Here is a 14622-nt window from a genome sequence, read left to right as displayed (position 1 = left end):
ATCATTTATTTGAATCTGTGCTGAATTCATACTGGCAACACTGAAAATGATCTGTATGCATTCTCGAAATAGCTGTCCTGGATTTCATTACCATAGAGCGTAGCTGACGCCAGACCTTCCGTGGTACGTATAAGGTTATTCACGTACCACGATAGTCTAATTGCGTATGTGTGCAAATGCAATGCATTAGCTAAATCACCACGTAACTGGCGTGCGGTGCGTATTCATAAAAACAGATACGGCAGTAACGAACCTGCTTCTCGCCTGACGGACTTTTACAACGTATTTTTCTTTAGTCATTCAATCTACAGCAGGGAAAGTCTCAATATAGCGACTGCTGTTATTGCGCTATCTTTGGATCCCGAAACTGATTAGATTCCAGATCTAAGGTATGGGGATTGGGCCGGGGAGATATATGCGTAGAAATCTTTTTTTCCTTTCGTGGTGGCTGCGGCTATAGCGGTGTAGCTACCCACATGCTTAGACTCAACAGTCATACAATTAACGTTAACGTAGCTAGCAACATGCCTTATAAGGTTTTGAAATGTGTAGGTCGGAAGCTAGCTGTAGTATCCACTAGCGTCCCTGGTCTTTCTTTTGTGGTTTTCATGCCACTGACATTAGCTAGCGAGAGAGCGTTTTAGGTAATCCCAGTCATTTGCTTAGGTACCGGTTGATTATTATACGTTGTCGTATCTACTTTCCCTGCATAAATCACACACGGTTCGGTTATTATGGCGCCCAGCGCCCCATTTCACCCATCTGCCAGTATGCGCTCTGCCGCTATCCGCTCTGTTAGTGTACGTCTCAAATCCACATCAGCCGTCAAGAGTTCTTTAATATACATCAATTACCTGGCGGTCACACGTCATTAAAAATGTAACCTAAAATGGCAGTGCACAACGAAACCCGCAATAGTTCAGTGACATTTTAGTTGCACGAATAAACGCTGCTTTTTCTTTCACAGTAAAACTGTTTGAAATCACAAAAACGTAATTCTGTTTTCCAAGTTGCACAGATATTGCCATTGCCTCGGAGGGAAAAGATGGTGAGGTTGGACCTGAGCGAGGTTGTGATCAGACGGATGAAGGAAGAGGACATTGAGGTTGTGAAAGAACTTATTAAGGTATGGTTTTGTAATACAAGTCCCTAAAGTCATGGAGCTCAACACAATTGTGGCACCCACTTGTTAAAAAAACCCCCCAAAAACACGGGAATCCATGTAACATAATATCAACAAAAATCGTTAATATGCCCTGCTCAAAAGACACAAGCTGTTTCCTCCTTAAGTAGCCACTGAATTTAAAAGAAAACATTTCAATGAAAGTGTCTGTCTGTTCTGTTCCTTTATTTATTTTTACACAGGAAGGAGCAACGGGCTCAGAGAATCGCCTCATTCTGCACCTCCTCACTCGGCCACTGGCCCTTCTCCTCCTCGCCGTCATCTCGTCCGCCCTGCGCTTCGTCCTGCACTCCTTCATCATGGCTCTGATCCTCCCTGTCTTTGTCGTCATCATCTACCTCAAACTCACCATCCCCCGTTCGGTGGGAATACTCGGCACCAGTGTGCCCTACTGGGATTACATGGGAACCAGTTGCCACGGCGCTCGCAACTGCACCTTGGAGAACCCTTACGCTGGAGGGGGCGGGGGAAAGTGGACAGCCAGTGCTGAGGAGAACAGGGCTAAGGATAAGGGCAGGCGTCGGCAGAAAGAGAAAGCCAGGGAGAGGGAGGATAGGGAGGCGGGGGAGGTGTGGCTGGCAGACCTGGACGGGGAGATTATAGGGTGCGTCTCCAGAGAGAGCGGGAGGAGAGAGGGCGACAGCAGGATCTGTCGGCTGGTCGTCCAGTGCTGGTACCGGAGGGAGGGGCTGGGAACCCTCCTGGTTCAGTGTTTGGAGAGAAGGGAGAAAGAGATGGGGTCGAGGCGGGTGTACGCGCACGTGCCCGCCCCATCGAAGATGGGGGAGTTATTTTTCCAAAAGCTGTGCTACAAAAAGCAGGGAGAGATGATGATGATGAGAGAAGAGGATGAAGATGAACAGCAGGAGGAGGAGGAAGAAGAAAGGGGATGGTTAGGTTTCCAGGTTAATAAGTTGTATGTGAAGGATTTGTAAGAAGGGAGTATGAATGAGAAATGGTGGAAACGAAAAAAGACAGTCCAGGGAAAAAATAGGAAATGCAGACAAAACGAAAGAAAACAAGAACAAAGGAAGGCTAGAACAGGCCACAGATGTAGGAAATGTGAACTCCTGTACTGACTGACGGACAATGTTCAGTGCACTCGGAAGTAAAGCAAAGAACTGAGGGAACTAGAGAGGCAGAGTGATGGACTATCTCTGCATCATAATTAATGTTATTTATTTCTTCTATTTATTTTGTTTTGGATCCTCACGATTATAGATTCAATGTGTCGGTAGAGCCAGATATTACTACAGTGGACCTGTCCTCCTCTATTTAGCCTGCACTGAAGGGGGCGCTCTTTCCCCTCACATATGGTTATTGTACAGAATCATGCGTCATGTGATCATCATACTGTTGTTATACTTGTGTTTGAATATGGAAATTAGTTTTTAAAAGCAGATGTTTTTTTCCGACTTTTTAAAAGCGCACCCCCCCCGCTCCCCTCTAATAAATTAATAAATAAAATGCACAAGCATGAGACTTCAGTGATCCAAGTTAACTGGCTAACACCTGGCCCCACTGTATATAATTTTTCCCTAACGCTTCCATAACAAATATATGAAATATATTTTAAAAAGATCAACCGCTCGTCTGTACACTTGACTGGTTCTCAGAGAGAGAATGAGCGTCATCTTTCTAAATGATTACCAAACTGGACAGGTGGAAAAAAACAGTATTACAGTACTACTTTTCTTTCTCTTGTTTTAATGATGAAAGCTTTTGGCTGTGATAATATCGTTATTCTAGTCCCATTTCTCTTACTGAAATATTGCCAGGTCCATTCAGAATGCTCTAGAAAACTTTCTCCAGTTTCAGAGCAAAGCAAAGAACGAAAGTGAGACAAGTAAAAAAAAGGATGTTCATGAGATAAAATTAATGGCAGACATATTTATATGATTATATATATATATATATTATATATTATATGAGTTTAAAAAATGAATACTACCATTCTACTGTCCTAAGGACTAGCTTTTTATTTTACAACAAGTGAGAAAAATAGTGCATAATGTTTTAATCCACATTTAATTATTTATTAAATATATTTTTTCTCAACCGTGCAAAACATGTACACTGTAGTTACGCAAAAAAATTCACTCAACTTTTACAGTTCTTGACAAATCATCCACCAAAGTGGATTATGTTTATGCAGTGAAGATTCTGTTTAATCAGATTGTGAATAGACAGATACGGCTGTGTTGGATGCACTCCCCCAAACGCACTGTCGCTGTTGCCTGACAGTGCTTTCAGTGTTCTCTTCGCCCAGAAGAAGTTAATTTGCAGATGCGGTGTCAGACATTTATTGTACAAAATGGAAAAAATGAACATTGCAAAGTAACTATGAATGTAGATGCATCTTTTGTGACTGCAGGAACCACTCTTATGGCTGTTCTCGGGGCCATGCATACTATAGCTGCGAAAAAAGGTTGCATGTGTCAAGGGAAGTCTGCGGTTAACGTGAGACTGCAGAACGCTTGTCTGACTTTCTACATCTGCGTCTCACCTCTGAACACCTTCACCTGCGCTGGTGGAAGCATGTGGTTTTGCTGCTATGAATCTGCAGAACATGGATGCCATCTCTCTTTGCTCCCCACCCATGTCTCTTTAGACCATTGCAGAGTTACCTGTGTTTTGTGTCCCTTTTCTGTTGCTCCCCCCCTGCCCCCTGCATATATTAGTCATTGATTACGCTGTGTGTGTGTGTGTGTATGTGTGTGTGACAGGTGTGAGGTTGTGTTTGTGTTTTGACCGTTAGTGTGTGGGTGGCATGACACGGTGCACTTCACTACAGCCTAAACCAGATGCATTGTCGGTTAACCTTACAATTCACTCTGCTAACCTCAAGTAGTAAGAGCAGTCTCTAATTGCTCACATACATGCAGTACCGGATGTTTGTACAGTAAAAAAAAAAGGGTGAGAGAATGAAGCGCTTACTGTTTTGCAGAGTTGACAAAAACTAAAGAGATTGAAGAAGGCTAGTATAGAATTTTTCTATACTATATATACTATATAGAGTTTTTCTCCCCATGAAGACAAATCGAATAGACTTATGTAACTGACAACAGTGCCTTTACAAAAGCAGTTTAACTGAAATGTTTTATAGAACAAAACTAAATGACTGTTCAAAAGGGCTCTTGCCATTTACTACATGACTAAACTTCCACTTCAAAAACACCTGTTAGTAAAAACTCAAAACCAAATCGCAGCTATTAGTGTTTACAGGAAACAGATGTGAATAAAGGCCACTGGAAAGTAAGTGTGTTTGTGCCTGTGGTTGTGTCTGTAGTGTGTGGTTTTGTGTGTGCGTGTGTGCGCGCACGTGTGTGTGTATGTGTGTGTAAGTGTGTAGGTGGGTGGGTTTCGGAAAATATGACTTGGCATTTCCTGTCTCGTTCCCTTCCCTCGCAGGCAGAGAGCACTGCAGTGTCCAGCAACACTCAGCCTATTTACACCGCTGAGAATGGGGCTGCAGTGTCGTTTGGTACAGGCATGCCTGTTCATTAAGTGAATCTGTCAGCTCCACTCAACTCCCATCATTAAACACGGAGACTAGTGAGACTGGGCCTCGCTCACGAGCCGGTGGCGATGCAGCCAAGGCAGGATCACACGTAGCATAGGGCCACGGAGCTGGGCATGTGGAAGAATGGAAAAGCATTTCCAGATGTAGCACATCGGATATACAACACATGTAGATGTTCTACTAAAAACACACAATCTGGGAACAATGAATTCCCAAACCCTCGGAATGCATTAGTTCATGGGAAGCAGACGAGAGCATCTCCAAACGGACAAAATATGCCTGAACAAATTCTACAGAAGGTGATCACATCTTTGGCTCTAAGCCCAAATGTTCCGAATACGTTTGTTGGGAGAGGCTGTTGGGATCTCCTCATGTGAAGGGGTCAAGCCAATTGCCATGGAGGTCCCAGAGTGGCGTACAGGAGGAAACTGGGAAAAGGCAGTCTGTGGGAATAGGCCTAACGGATGACGCGATAGAAGAATTCTGAGATATTCTGCACTGGGAAAGTAAAAAGTAGAAAAGTGGGTATTTAATTATGTATGCAAGTTCTGGAATTTTCCATCCTCTGAATCATGCTGTACAAAGCATTTGTTACTTCATCAGAAAATAATGCAGCAAACCATTCCTGGCGGTTGGTATCATACAGACTTTTCACCAACAGGTATGAATGGATTCTTGTGAAAAAGATCTAATTTCTGTACTCATTTCTGTTTGCAAATCACTTCACACTTTACAAATAAATATGGATGAGAGTGCATTTGTTTATGCATATGCATCAATAAATGTATCACACCATGTAAATACAGTACTGAAATGTGAATTCTAGGGCTCTGCATAACTTCTGTATATCAATTATACACTGTTATCTTCTGACAGGTTTCTTTTCAACTCTCAAGTCAATTCAATTTGACGCCTCCCCTCCTCTTTTTAAAAATCTGTCTGCCAACCAGAAGCCCCCATCTACCTATCGCCTCAGCTAACTGTCTCCCTCCACAGTTCATGCGCTCACTCAATCACCCGCTCACCTGTACGCTTGACTGATTCTCCGAGAGCGAAAGAGTTACAGCTTTCGAAATGATTACCAAACTGGACAGGTGAGTAAAACCGATACTACAGCAGTACTTTTCTGGCTAGCCCTTTCTCTCGTTTTAATGATGCAAGCTTTCGGTCGCAGGGTGATGTGATAATGTCATTAGTCTAGCTGCATTTCCAGTTACTGCCAGGTCCATTCAGAATGATCTAGAAAACTTTCTCCAGTTTCAGAGCAAAGAGAAGAATGAAAGCGAGACAAGTCATAAGAGGACGTTGTGAAACACTGGTCTTTCTAAGTGCATGAGATAAATTAATGCCAGGCATATTTTCCTGGAGCTGGAGTTTCACCAACAAATACTGCCATTGTACTGATGTACAGATGTAATCTCTTTTCATCTAAGGACTATATTACTTTATTTGCTTCACAAAAAGTGAGAAAATAGAGCATAGTTATTTTAACTGTTTTAATCCACATTAAATGATTTAGAAAATATTATGTATAATTTTATATTGCAATTAAGCATAAACATTCACTCAACTCACAATTCTTGAAAAATCACCCACCAAGGTTTCTGTTTATGTAGTGAAAATTATGTTTATCCATATTTTGAATGGGCAAATACAGCCGTGTTGGATGCACTCTCAAGAAAGCACTGTCTCACTGTCTGACTGTGCATTGCTTTCAGTGTTCTCTTAACCCAGAAGAAGTTCATTTACCACTATAAGAACATGCGCTGGGCCAAGGGTCGGTGCGAGACCTACCTGTGCTTTGTGGTGAAGAGGAGGGATGGCCCAGACACACTGTCCTTTGACTTCGGCCACCTGCGTAATCGCAGTGGTTGCCATGTTGAGGTGAGTTCTTAAGGAAAGAAACCGCAAGTTCAAATGTCAACTGTCATGTGAAGATTATGGGGGGTTATATTATACATTAGGTGGATAACTAAGTGGACTCCTGGACAGAATATAAATTAATCAGCATTAAATGCTGTTCATGACAGTAGGTCTTGTCTTTTTGCCTAGTGCTTATTCCAGTGATTCTTCAGAATAAGAAAATTCTACTAGAAAATTCAGAAACAAATATATTGGCTACAATTCTGTGCTTTTCATGTAGGTATATGTCAGGTCAGTGTTTATGATGCCGGTTAATGAACACACCCCAAGTTTCAAGGCTTTCCAGGCATGTCAGCTAAAAAACTACTTTTCAGTTGAAAGAACCACAATGGGTAATCTGTCCTCCATTAATTGTGCCCATGTTCTGGATTCTCAGCTTCTTTTCCTCAGTCACTTGGGGGTGCTCTGCCCCGGCCTGTGGGGCTGCGGTCCCGGGGGCATTAAGCTCTGCTACTCTGTGACTTGGTTCTGCTCCTGGTCCCCTTGCTTGGACTGCTCGCGCCGCCTGGCTCGGTTCGTCGCCCAAACCCCAAACCTCAAACTGCGCATCTTCGTCTCTCGCCTGTACTTCTGTGACTCAGAGGACAGCGGGGAGAGGGAGGGACTGAGGATCCTGAAGAGGGCAGGCGTCCAGCTCTCCGTCATGAGCTACAAAGGTAGGGGTAGAGTGAGGGGCTGAGGTATTCTCCAGCTCAGATTCCCCCTGCATACACCATTTTATCAAACTACATTTAAACACAGTGGCCACATTTCCAACAAAGTCAACATAAATGCTATGATGAACCACCATCTGAAACTGGCTGGAAGAAAGTCGGATTTTTAGTTGAGCAATGATGAAGCTCGATAGTACAGACAGTGGTCTAACAGTGGACCACCAATCAGCTACACAGATTCATGTTAGGTAACATTCTTCTCACCAAAATATGAACACATCCACACTAAGCTTATTTCCACCTTACATGCTGCATGTATTTCCTGAAACCTGAATATTGGAAATATATATGTTTATTATTCATTTTCTTTCTGGGTATGTTGAATGATGTATGTCATGCTATTCACAATTAACCTTTCTTCACTGTCAGATTATTTCTACTGCTGGCAAACCTTTGTAGCCAGCAGAGAAAGAGGATTTAAAGCCTGGGAAGATTTGCACCGAAACTCTATCCGACTAGCCAGGAAACTCAAGCGTATTCTGCTGGTAATTATTCTAAACAATGAAGAGAAACTGGGAACCTAGCAGCAACATTCATATTGACATCCAAATACAGCTCATCCCTTCCTGTTTCTGCAATACTTAACGAGAAAGCCAGCTTCCTGTTATACATTTTCAAAATGCTAGATCATGAAATGTGTAAATTGTGCTCACAATAATCTCAATAATAATAATAATAATAATAATAATAATAAATTTCATTTCTGATGCTATACTATCTTTATTTTCTCTCAGCCCTGTGAAACCGAAGATTTAAGAGATGCTTTTGCTCTCCTTGGATTCTGAAACATCACTCCTCTCATTCTCCATTTTGATGATCTCCGTGAAATAACGGGAATCTCAAGATTATAACTGTAACACGGTGCTATATCCCTGAAACTTGAATTTACTCCTACTGTATGTGTAGCATTAATGTCGTTCAAATGTACTACTGTATTGGCTGCCATTAAAGCAGTGGACAATACCCTGAACAAGTAGTTGTTTCATTTATTTGGCTCTATGATTATTTTCAGCATCATCTCTGTTATAATCAGCTCTGTACATACAAAAAGAGCAGTTGAACCACTGTTCTGTGAACTAAAAAACACTGCTGATTACGAGTCGCAAATCCCACTGCAAACATCGAACCGTGGATACAGACCAAGAAGTTAATTCAGGGTTTGCCTTGTTTTGGGCACTAAATACAGATTGTGTGAAGCGGTTATCGGACCCAACAGCATGTCTTCGTATCTTTTGTAAGTTGATACCTACAGTTAGGAAACTGGAGGCAGACCTGGATGCGTACTGAATTGGTAGAACTTAACCAACGGAGGGTAACTTGCCTTGGTTTGAGGCACCTGTCGTGGACAGTGAGAAAACCGGAGCGTCATCCTCTGTTATTTTAGCATAGCTAACCTTAGCAAGGCTCTTCTGCCTGTTCTTAATGTGCCAGTTAATATGAACTCTTACATAACTTTGCTGCTAAATTCAGTTTAATAATAACCACCTACAGTCAGTTTCACCTTTAAATCACTGTGTTCAACGGTTCTCCTTCACCTTCTCTGTATTATAGAAAAGCCCACACTAGGATCACCCACCCAGCTTAAACAGAAATAATTGCCATAAGCTATTCAGAAGTTAAAATAGGCTACCTACCACTCCTCACTTAATGATGCTACAAAATAAATAGCAGTAGATAAATAGCAACAATAATGAGAGACGCCGAGTGTATAATTTGTATTTAAATATACAGCAGATGTACGTGTGCAGGGTCAATTAGTTTCATACTTACGGTTTCCTCTCAAGTTATCAACGCATTTTGACTGCCTACATAGAAAACACTGACACAGTTTTATGTTGCAACAGCCTGTTTGACTAATAAACATCTAATACATTATTGAGCGCCCTCTAGTGTAAGTTATGGAATGCACTTAGTTTAGCTTCTTCTTTAAAAAAAATCTAAGCATATTACTTGAAATTGAAGGCCCACACAGCAGAGTTCGCATTCAGAGAATCCACTTACCTCGTTGAAATTACGTATTTATGTTGTACATTTATCATTTAAAGTGTGTGTTTGTTTACATGCTGTTTTTACATGCTGGTGCTGTTACTCAGCACTTAATTAATCAGTTAAAGCAGTTAATTACACAGTTAACTCACCTCCCCTGGTTTATTGGGTCTTAATATCTGATATTAAGGCAAAAACAAAAACCAGCACAACCCTGCGGCTCTCCAGGACCAGGAGTGAGGACCACTGTTGTAAATCATACAGGCCAGTGTAGTGCAGTATTGTAGGAATTCCAAGAAACATATCTTTTGGCTCAGGCAGTAAGCGCAGTCGTAGGGTTGCCGGTTTGATCCCCTGCCCGGCTGTGTCGAAGTGTCCCTGAGCAAGACACCTAACCCCCAAATGCTCCTGACGAGCTGGTCGGGGCCCTGCATCGCAGCCAATCGCCGTCGGTGTGTGAGTGTGTGTATGAATGGGTGAATGGAGAAGCATCAATTGTACAGTGCTTTGGATAAAGGCGCTATATAAATGCCTGCCATTTACCATTCCAGAGAAGTCTGTAAAAAATCTGAGAATGCACTTTGACTCTAGGATGGTTGAAATTGTACTTCCCTCTAGGGTCTTTCAGCGAACTTATCCCTGGTTATGGGTATGCACTTTGTTGTACGTCGCTCTGGATAAGAGCGTCTGCCAAATGCCAATAATGTAAAAATGTAAAGGATGGATAGTCAATTTTATTGGGCCAGTGTTCTCTCATTCTGTTGAAGGTGAACATCGTCACTCCACTCTGTCTCGTGCCACTGCACGTACTGTACATATTGTAAGTACTGTACTGAGAAATGTAATGCTCCTAAGAGAGTATTAAAGTTGTATATATACATGTATATATATATATATATATATATATATATATATATATATATATATATATATATGGATCTTCAGAAACAAAGGGGACATGGTATCACTAAAGTCTTGAAACCATTGAAATTAATTATTTAAAAATCACCAAAATGACAAATGTTTTTGCTTTATGTTTGCTTTAAGTTTTATCTTTTTCATCATTTGTCTCTGAAAAGCATTGATAAGATGGATGAAGGGACACTCACATAGCCAAGCTATGGACAGGTGGAGGATGAAGTGGAATGTGAATGCACCAATATGACTTTCTGTCATGAGCAGGATCTCAGATACCAAGCTTCTTTAATTTATTGCGAGTTACAAAAGTGTGAACATAGTCCAGTTCCAGTAACTAGTAATCGAGCCATTCAGTGTCCCTGCTCTCCCATATTTCTGCTCCATCCAATGTCTCCAGACTGCCTCATCCTGTCAGCTCTTGGGTTCAGCCAGTGAGCTGTTCTACAATATACTGTACAATTTGGACTAGTTTTCTTTTCCGAGAATAGACAAATCTGAACACAATGTTGTTTTGCATTATTAGAAAATACACAAAAATTATGAAAGTAAACAGAATAGACTTCATAATAGGCAGTGTTAATTCCACTAATTAAAATACTGACTAATCTTGTTTCCTGTATGCATAAAATAATGTATCATTTGTAACCCAAGGGATGCAGCAATGAGACCATTTCTAAAACATGAATATGAATATATAAGCATTGCATGCCAAAATGTCTTAGTGCAGCAAAAGAGGCATGCCCCTTGGATAAACAGTACAACACGTAAACACAGTTTGCCTTGTAAGGCTCACCAGAGTTTAACAAATACACAGTAACAATGATCATTTGAAACAATTAAAATTCAGAACAGGTTTGGTGAAAAGGTGATGCTTTTGGTTCATGAATGCATCAGTTTGTGTTACATCAACATCTTTCCCCCCACTGTCGCCGGGCCCTCCCCAGCCTCATTGCTTCAGTTGTGGGTTTTCCAGGTTTTCGCACGAAGGCAGCGTCTTTTAGCTGACCTCTGAAGTCGTTTGGGCCATCCAGATTTCTCTCTGCAAAGTTCCGCTGAGAGTGAAATATCCAGAAGAAGATGTTATAACTCCACATGCACACCCACACACACACACCCACACGCACACAAAACATAACATACACACATACACAATCTCTGTTTACTATAAAATATTTGATGACTGTCACACAACAGATTAAAATGTGTTGAAAAGATGACCTAGTATACTTCATGGCAGGAATCTTTCACCTTTGAGTATCTCTTCCTGCTGACAAACTGTTCTGACACATATCTCCTTGTTGATCACGTAGACCCGGGGAATACTGAGGAACAGAAGATATGGTAGTAAACGCTGCTGTACATTAAGACCAATTATCTTTGCATGCTGTATACTAGTGTATGTTTATTGAGAGTACAACGCTAATGATGTCATCCACATGGATGCCCCATGACCAACATACTTACAATACCATACATGACTGCCATTCTACAATACATACTCAATGCTCTTTCCACCTTGTACCTGTTCTGAGGCTGAGAAGGAAAATATATGATGTGACTGCTTACCTGTAGATACAGAGAGATTGAATACACCTCTTTATGGGGCGATGGACAGAGTACATTCGGGTGCACGGATATGTCTCTTCTCTGCAATCTGAATACCAGGCAGAAAATGAGGGTCACTACATACCATGGCTTTAGAAAGCATTCAGATTTGAGATTTTATCTATTTAAAATCTAAATCTAAAATGACAGATTTAGTGTCTCATAAGTCTATTTAGTCATAGGCTAAGTCTTACAGTGGACACACATGAAACTGGAATCAAACACAACCATTTATCTCCTTTAATTACACTTCATTTTCATAAGTTGCTGTAACATGTTCTATGTTGCTGTGACAACTAACATATGTAAAAAAAAATTTTTCAATACACTTTTATATACTGTATGAAAATATCCAAATAAATATTTTTTTACCTGAGGGCGGATGGGTGGCTGTGCCCTCATCATCGTTGGGAATGAAGGTCACCGCTTATACATGAGAAATGCAACATATGTGAAATAGTTACCAATCATAGTTAATGCCATGCTATGACTAAACTTTTTGTATAGTCATTCAAGTTAATGGAATTACCAGGTTGTTGAGCCCAGACAACAGCAACAAGTACTGTGGTGAGGGAAAAAAAATGTTTCAAACACACACACACTCACTCAGTGGGGAAACAATGATTCTATATATTGTTGTTTGTTTCTAAATATTACCTTGGAAACTGCAGAAAAGCACTGCTTTGCGAAAAGCGCCCATCCCTGCAGACTTTGACAGGTTTACTTTGTCGTAAACTGGACAAAACAAAATAAACCAAAGAAGAATAATGTCACCCCTCTCTTTACCCTCCGTTTCACTTCGCTCCACCTCAGTGTACGTGGACAAAACTCTGATCCCGGTTACCTGCACTGTAACTGCACTAATGTGGATTTATTTTTCCTCTATGTTACCCTCCTACTAAAATACATGCGCTGTAAAAACACAGGTTGTTAATGCTCTAGTTAACAATCACACTAGTTAATAGTTATGAAAAATATGCAATCTCCAAAAAACCATGTAACCGCCCCCTCTTGTGCCCTCCCTCTCCTTCGTTCCCTCTCTCTCTTTCTCTGGCAGCAGAATGTGTAATGTGTCAGTATTAGTTTGGTGTCCAAGGCATGAGTCCACCCCAAAGAATGTGTTTTTCATGTTCTAACTTAATTCCCCTTCTCTCTCTGCCTCCTTCTCTCCTTCCTTCTCTGCTCCCTCTCTTTTTCTCTCAGTTTTTCTTTCTCTTTACCTCTGTCTCTTAGCTATCGTACATGTTGTTCTAACCTATTTTTCATAGATACAGTTTGATGTCTATTTTATTTCCTATGCTCACAATGCTTTGACTCCCTCCCTCATGCTGTTCATCCCTGTAAATGAAGTTATCTTGCTACCGTTAAAGCATGCTTTTGCCGCAAATATTTTGTCTGAAAAATATTTTAGTGTTGAACAGTCTTGCAGCATTAGAACCTGCCCACACCATTCCTTGGTAAAAACAACATAAATGCACAAATACACATATTTAGTTCACCATGACCCTCAGACACCTTTTCTGTTCCCTGCTTTGTCTGTCTGGGTGGTCTCTACATTTATTTATTCTATCTCTTCTGCAAAAAAAGAATAGATTACTCACAACTTTCTTCTCTTCTGAATCTCTGTTTTATGAATCTTTGTCTGAATCTGTGTCTCTTTACCCGTCCCTCCTCCCTATCACCCTCCCTCCTTCCTTCCCTCCCTCTCTCCCTCCCTCTCTCTTTCTGTCTCAATCCTGATTCCTTTTTCCAGCCAAACAAAAGGCCACCATTTGCAGTGTTCCTCCTATGACATTTACCGTACATTATGTTGAATTAATATTCCATTAATTTAGCAGACATTCCTAATTCATATCCAGAGCTGATTTCAGTGTAGGAGAACTTGTGCATTCAGCTGACTTACATGATTTCTTGTGCCTGACCTGGCTAACAAACTTTCTCCCACCATCAAGTCTATATGCAAGAACATGATTAAAACACTAATGCAAATGCAAATGACCTATGCTAACCAAGAATCAGAATGCACATTCTGCCTACATTCAGAATACAGTGTTAACAAGTACAGCACATCCATTGGGCCATATAGGTGGGCATCTAGGGCTCTGCCGTGGTAGGGGCCCTTGTGTGAAGTTATCCTCTTTATTGTATATAATATTAGGACCCATTTTCAGGATCTTACCCAGGGCCCCGCTGACTCACTGGCCAGCTGTGCTAACAAGCCCCAACAAAAAAAAGTGCAAAAGCATAGAAATGCTTTAACCTGGATTAGTACAAAAGTAGCAGTACTGGGGTGGAGATGGGGCGGCTGGTTTTCGGTATGTGATGGAAAATGGGGTGGTGTCTGCCGACCACTGGGGAAAGTCCATTCCAGCACTGCTGGGTCAGTACATATGAGCGCAGTAAATCTACCTTTCTGTTACACTCTTTTAAACATGCTCCTGCACCAAAAGGGGTCCTGTGTGTGCTTAGATATAATAATAATAATAAAAATAATAATAAATAAATAATAATAATAATAATAATAATAATAATAATGAAATTTTTTTCATTTTTTTTTTTTTGTATTGTATGATTATTATAGATATACAATGGCCTGCAATATTAATGGAACCCTTGACAAAGATGACAAAGTCTTTTGGCCAAAATGGCTTGGTCCTTGCTTGTGTTCATGATTCCATTGACCTTAATAAAACCTCTAGCACCCATAGAAACAAAATAACCCCATATCATCAAATATCCACCACTATATTCCACCATATTCCACCATCAAA

The 14622-nt window shown here is 40.9% G+C and overlaps 3 protein-coding genes and 1 long non-coding RNA gene across 5 annotated transcripts; 2 read left to right on the top strand and 2 right to left on the bottom strand.

Annotated features, from left to right (window-relative positions):
* The first annotated feature begins 95 nt into the window (after nt 1-95).
* On the top strand, nt 96-2768 carry nat14 (N-acetyltransferase 14 (GCN5-related, putative)). Of its 2 annotated transcripts, none has more exons than XM_061246616.1 (3): nt 96-123; nt 1011-1126; nt 1366-2768. In XM_061246616.1, the coding sequence occupies exons 2-3, from the start codon at nt 1046-1048 to the stop codon at nt 2116-2118; spliced, it is 834 nt and encodes a 277-aa protein (XP_061102600.1). In that variant the 5' UTR covers nt 96-123; nt 1011-1045; the 3' UTR covers nt 2119-2768. The 2 variants fall into 2 exon arrangements, with proteins under 2 accessions (XP_061102600.1, XP_061102592.1); XM_061246608.1 differs by lacking the exon at nt 96-123 and adding an exon at nt 156-389.
* Nucleotides 2769-3202: 434 nt separating this feature from the next.
* On the bottom strand, nt 3203-9181 carry LOC133131339 (uncharacterized). Its single transcript, XR_009709006.1, has 4 exons — nt 9113-9181; nt 6894-7277; nt 6501-6597; nt 3203-5204 (listed from the first exon to the last, which is right to left on the bottom strand). It is a non-coding gene; the product is annotated as an uncharacterized LOC133131339 (long non-coding RNA).
* Nucleotides 5413-8256, top strand: aicda (activation-induced cytidine deaminase). Its single transcript, XM_061246628.1, has 5 exons — nt 5413-5800; nt 6425-6590; nt 7006-7285; nt 7712-7827; nt 8077-8256. Exons 1-5 carry the CDS (start codon nt 5781-5783, stop codon nt 8125-8127), a joined length of 633 nt encoding a protein of 210 aa, XP_061102612.1. The 5' UTR covers nt 5413-5780; the 3' UTR covers nt 8128-8256.
* Nucleotides 9182-10514: 1333 nt separating the features above from the next.
* mfap5 (microfibril associated protein 5) lies at nt 10515-13508 on the bottom strand. Its single transcript, XM_061216035.1, has 7 exons — nt 13453-13508; nt 12509-12586; nt 12381-12413; nt 12224-12277; nt 11813-11900; nt 11495-11568; nt 10515-11298 (listed from the first exon to the last, which is right to left on the bottom strand). The coding sequence occupies exons 2-7, from the start codon at nt 12549-12551 to the stop codon at nt 11201-11203; spliced, it is 390 nt and encodes a 129-aa protein (XP_061072019.1). The 5' UTR covers nt 12552-12586; nt 13453-13508; the 3' UTR covers nt 10515-11200.
* Nucleotides 13509-14622: the final 1114 nt, after the last annotated feature.

The sequence above is a fragment of the Conger conger genome, chromosome 1, assembly GCF_963514075.1.
Source record: "Conger conger chromosome 1, fConCon1.1, whole genome shotgun sequence".
Lineage (NCBI taxonomy): Eukaryota > Metazoa > Chordata > Actinopteri > Anguilliformes > Congridae > Conger > Conger conger.
Note: the sequence above shows the minus strand (reverse complement) of the source record. Positions and strands in the feature narration are given on the sequence as shown.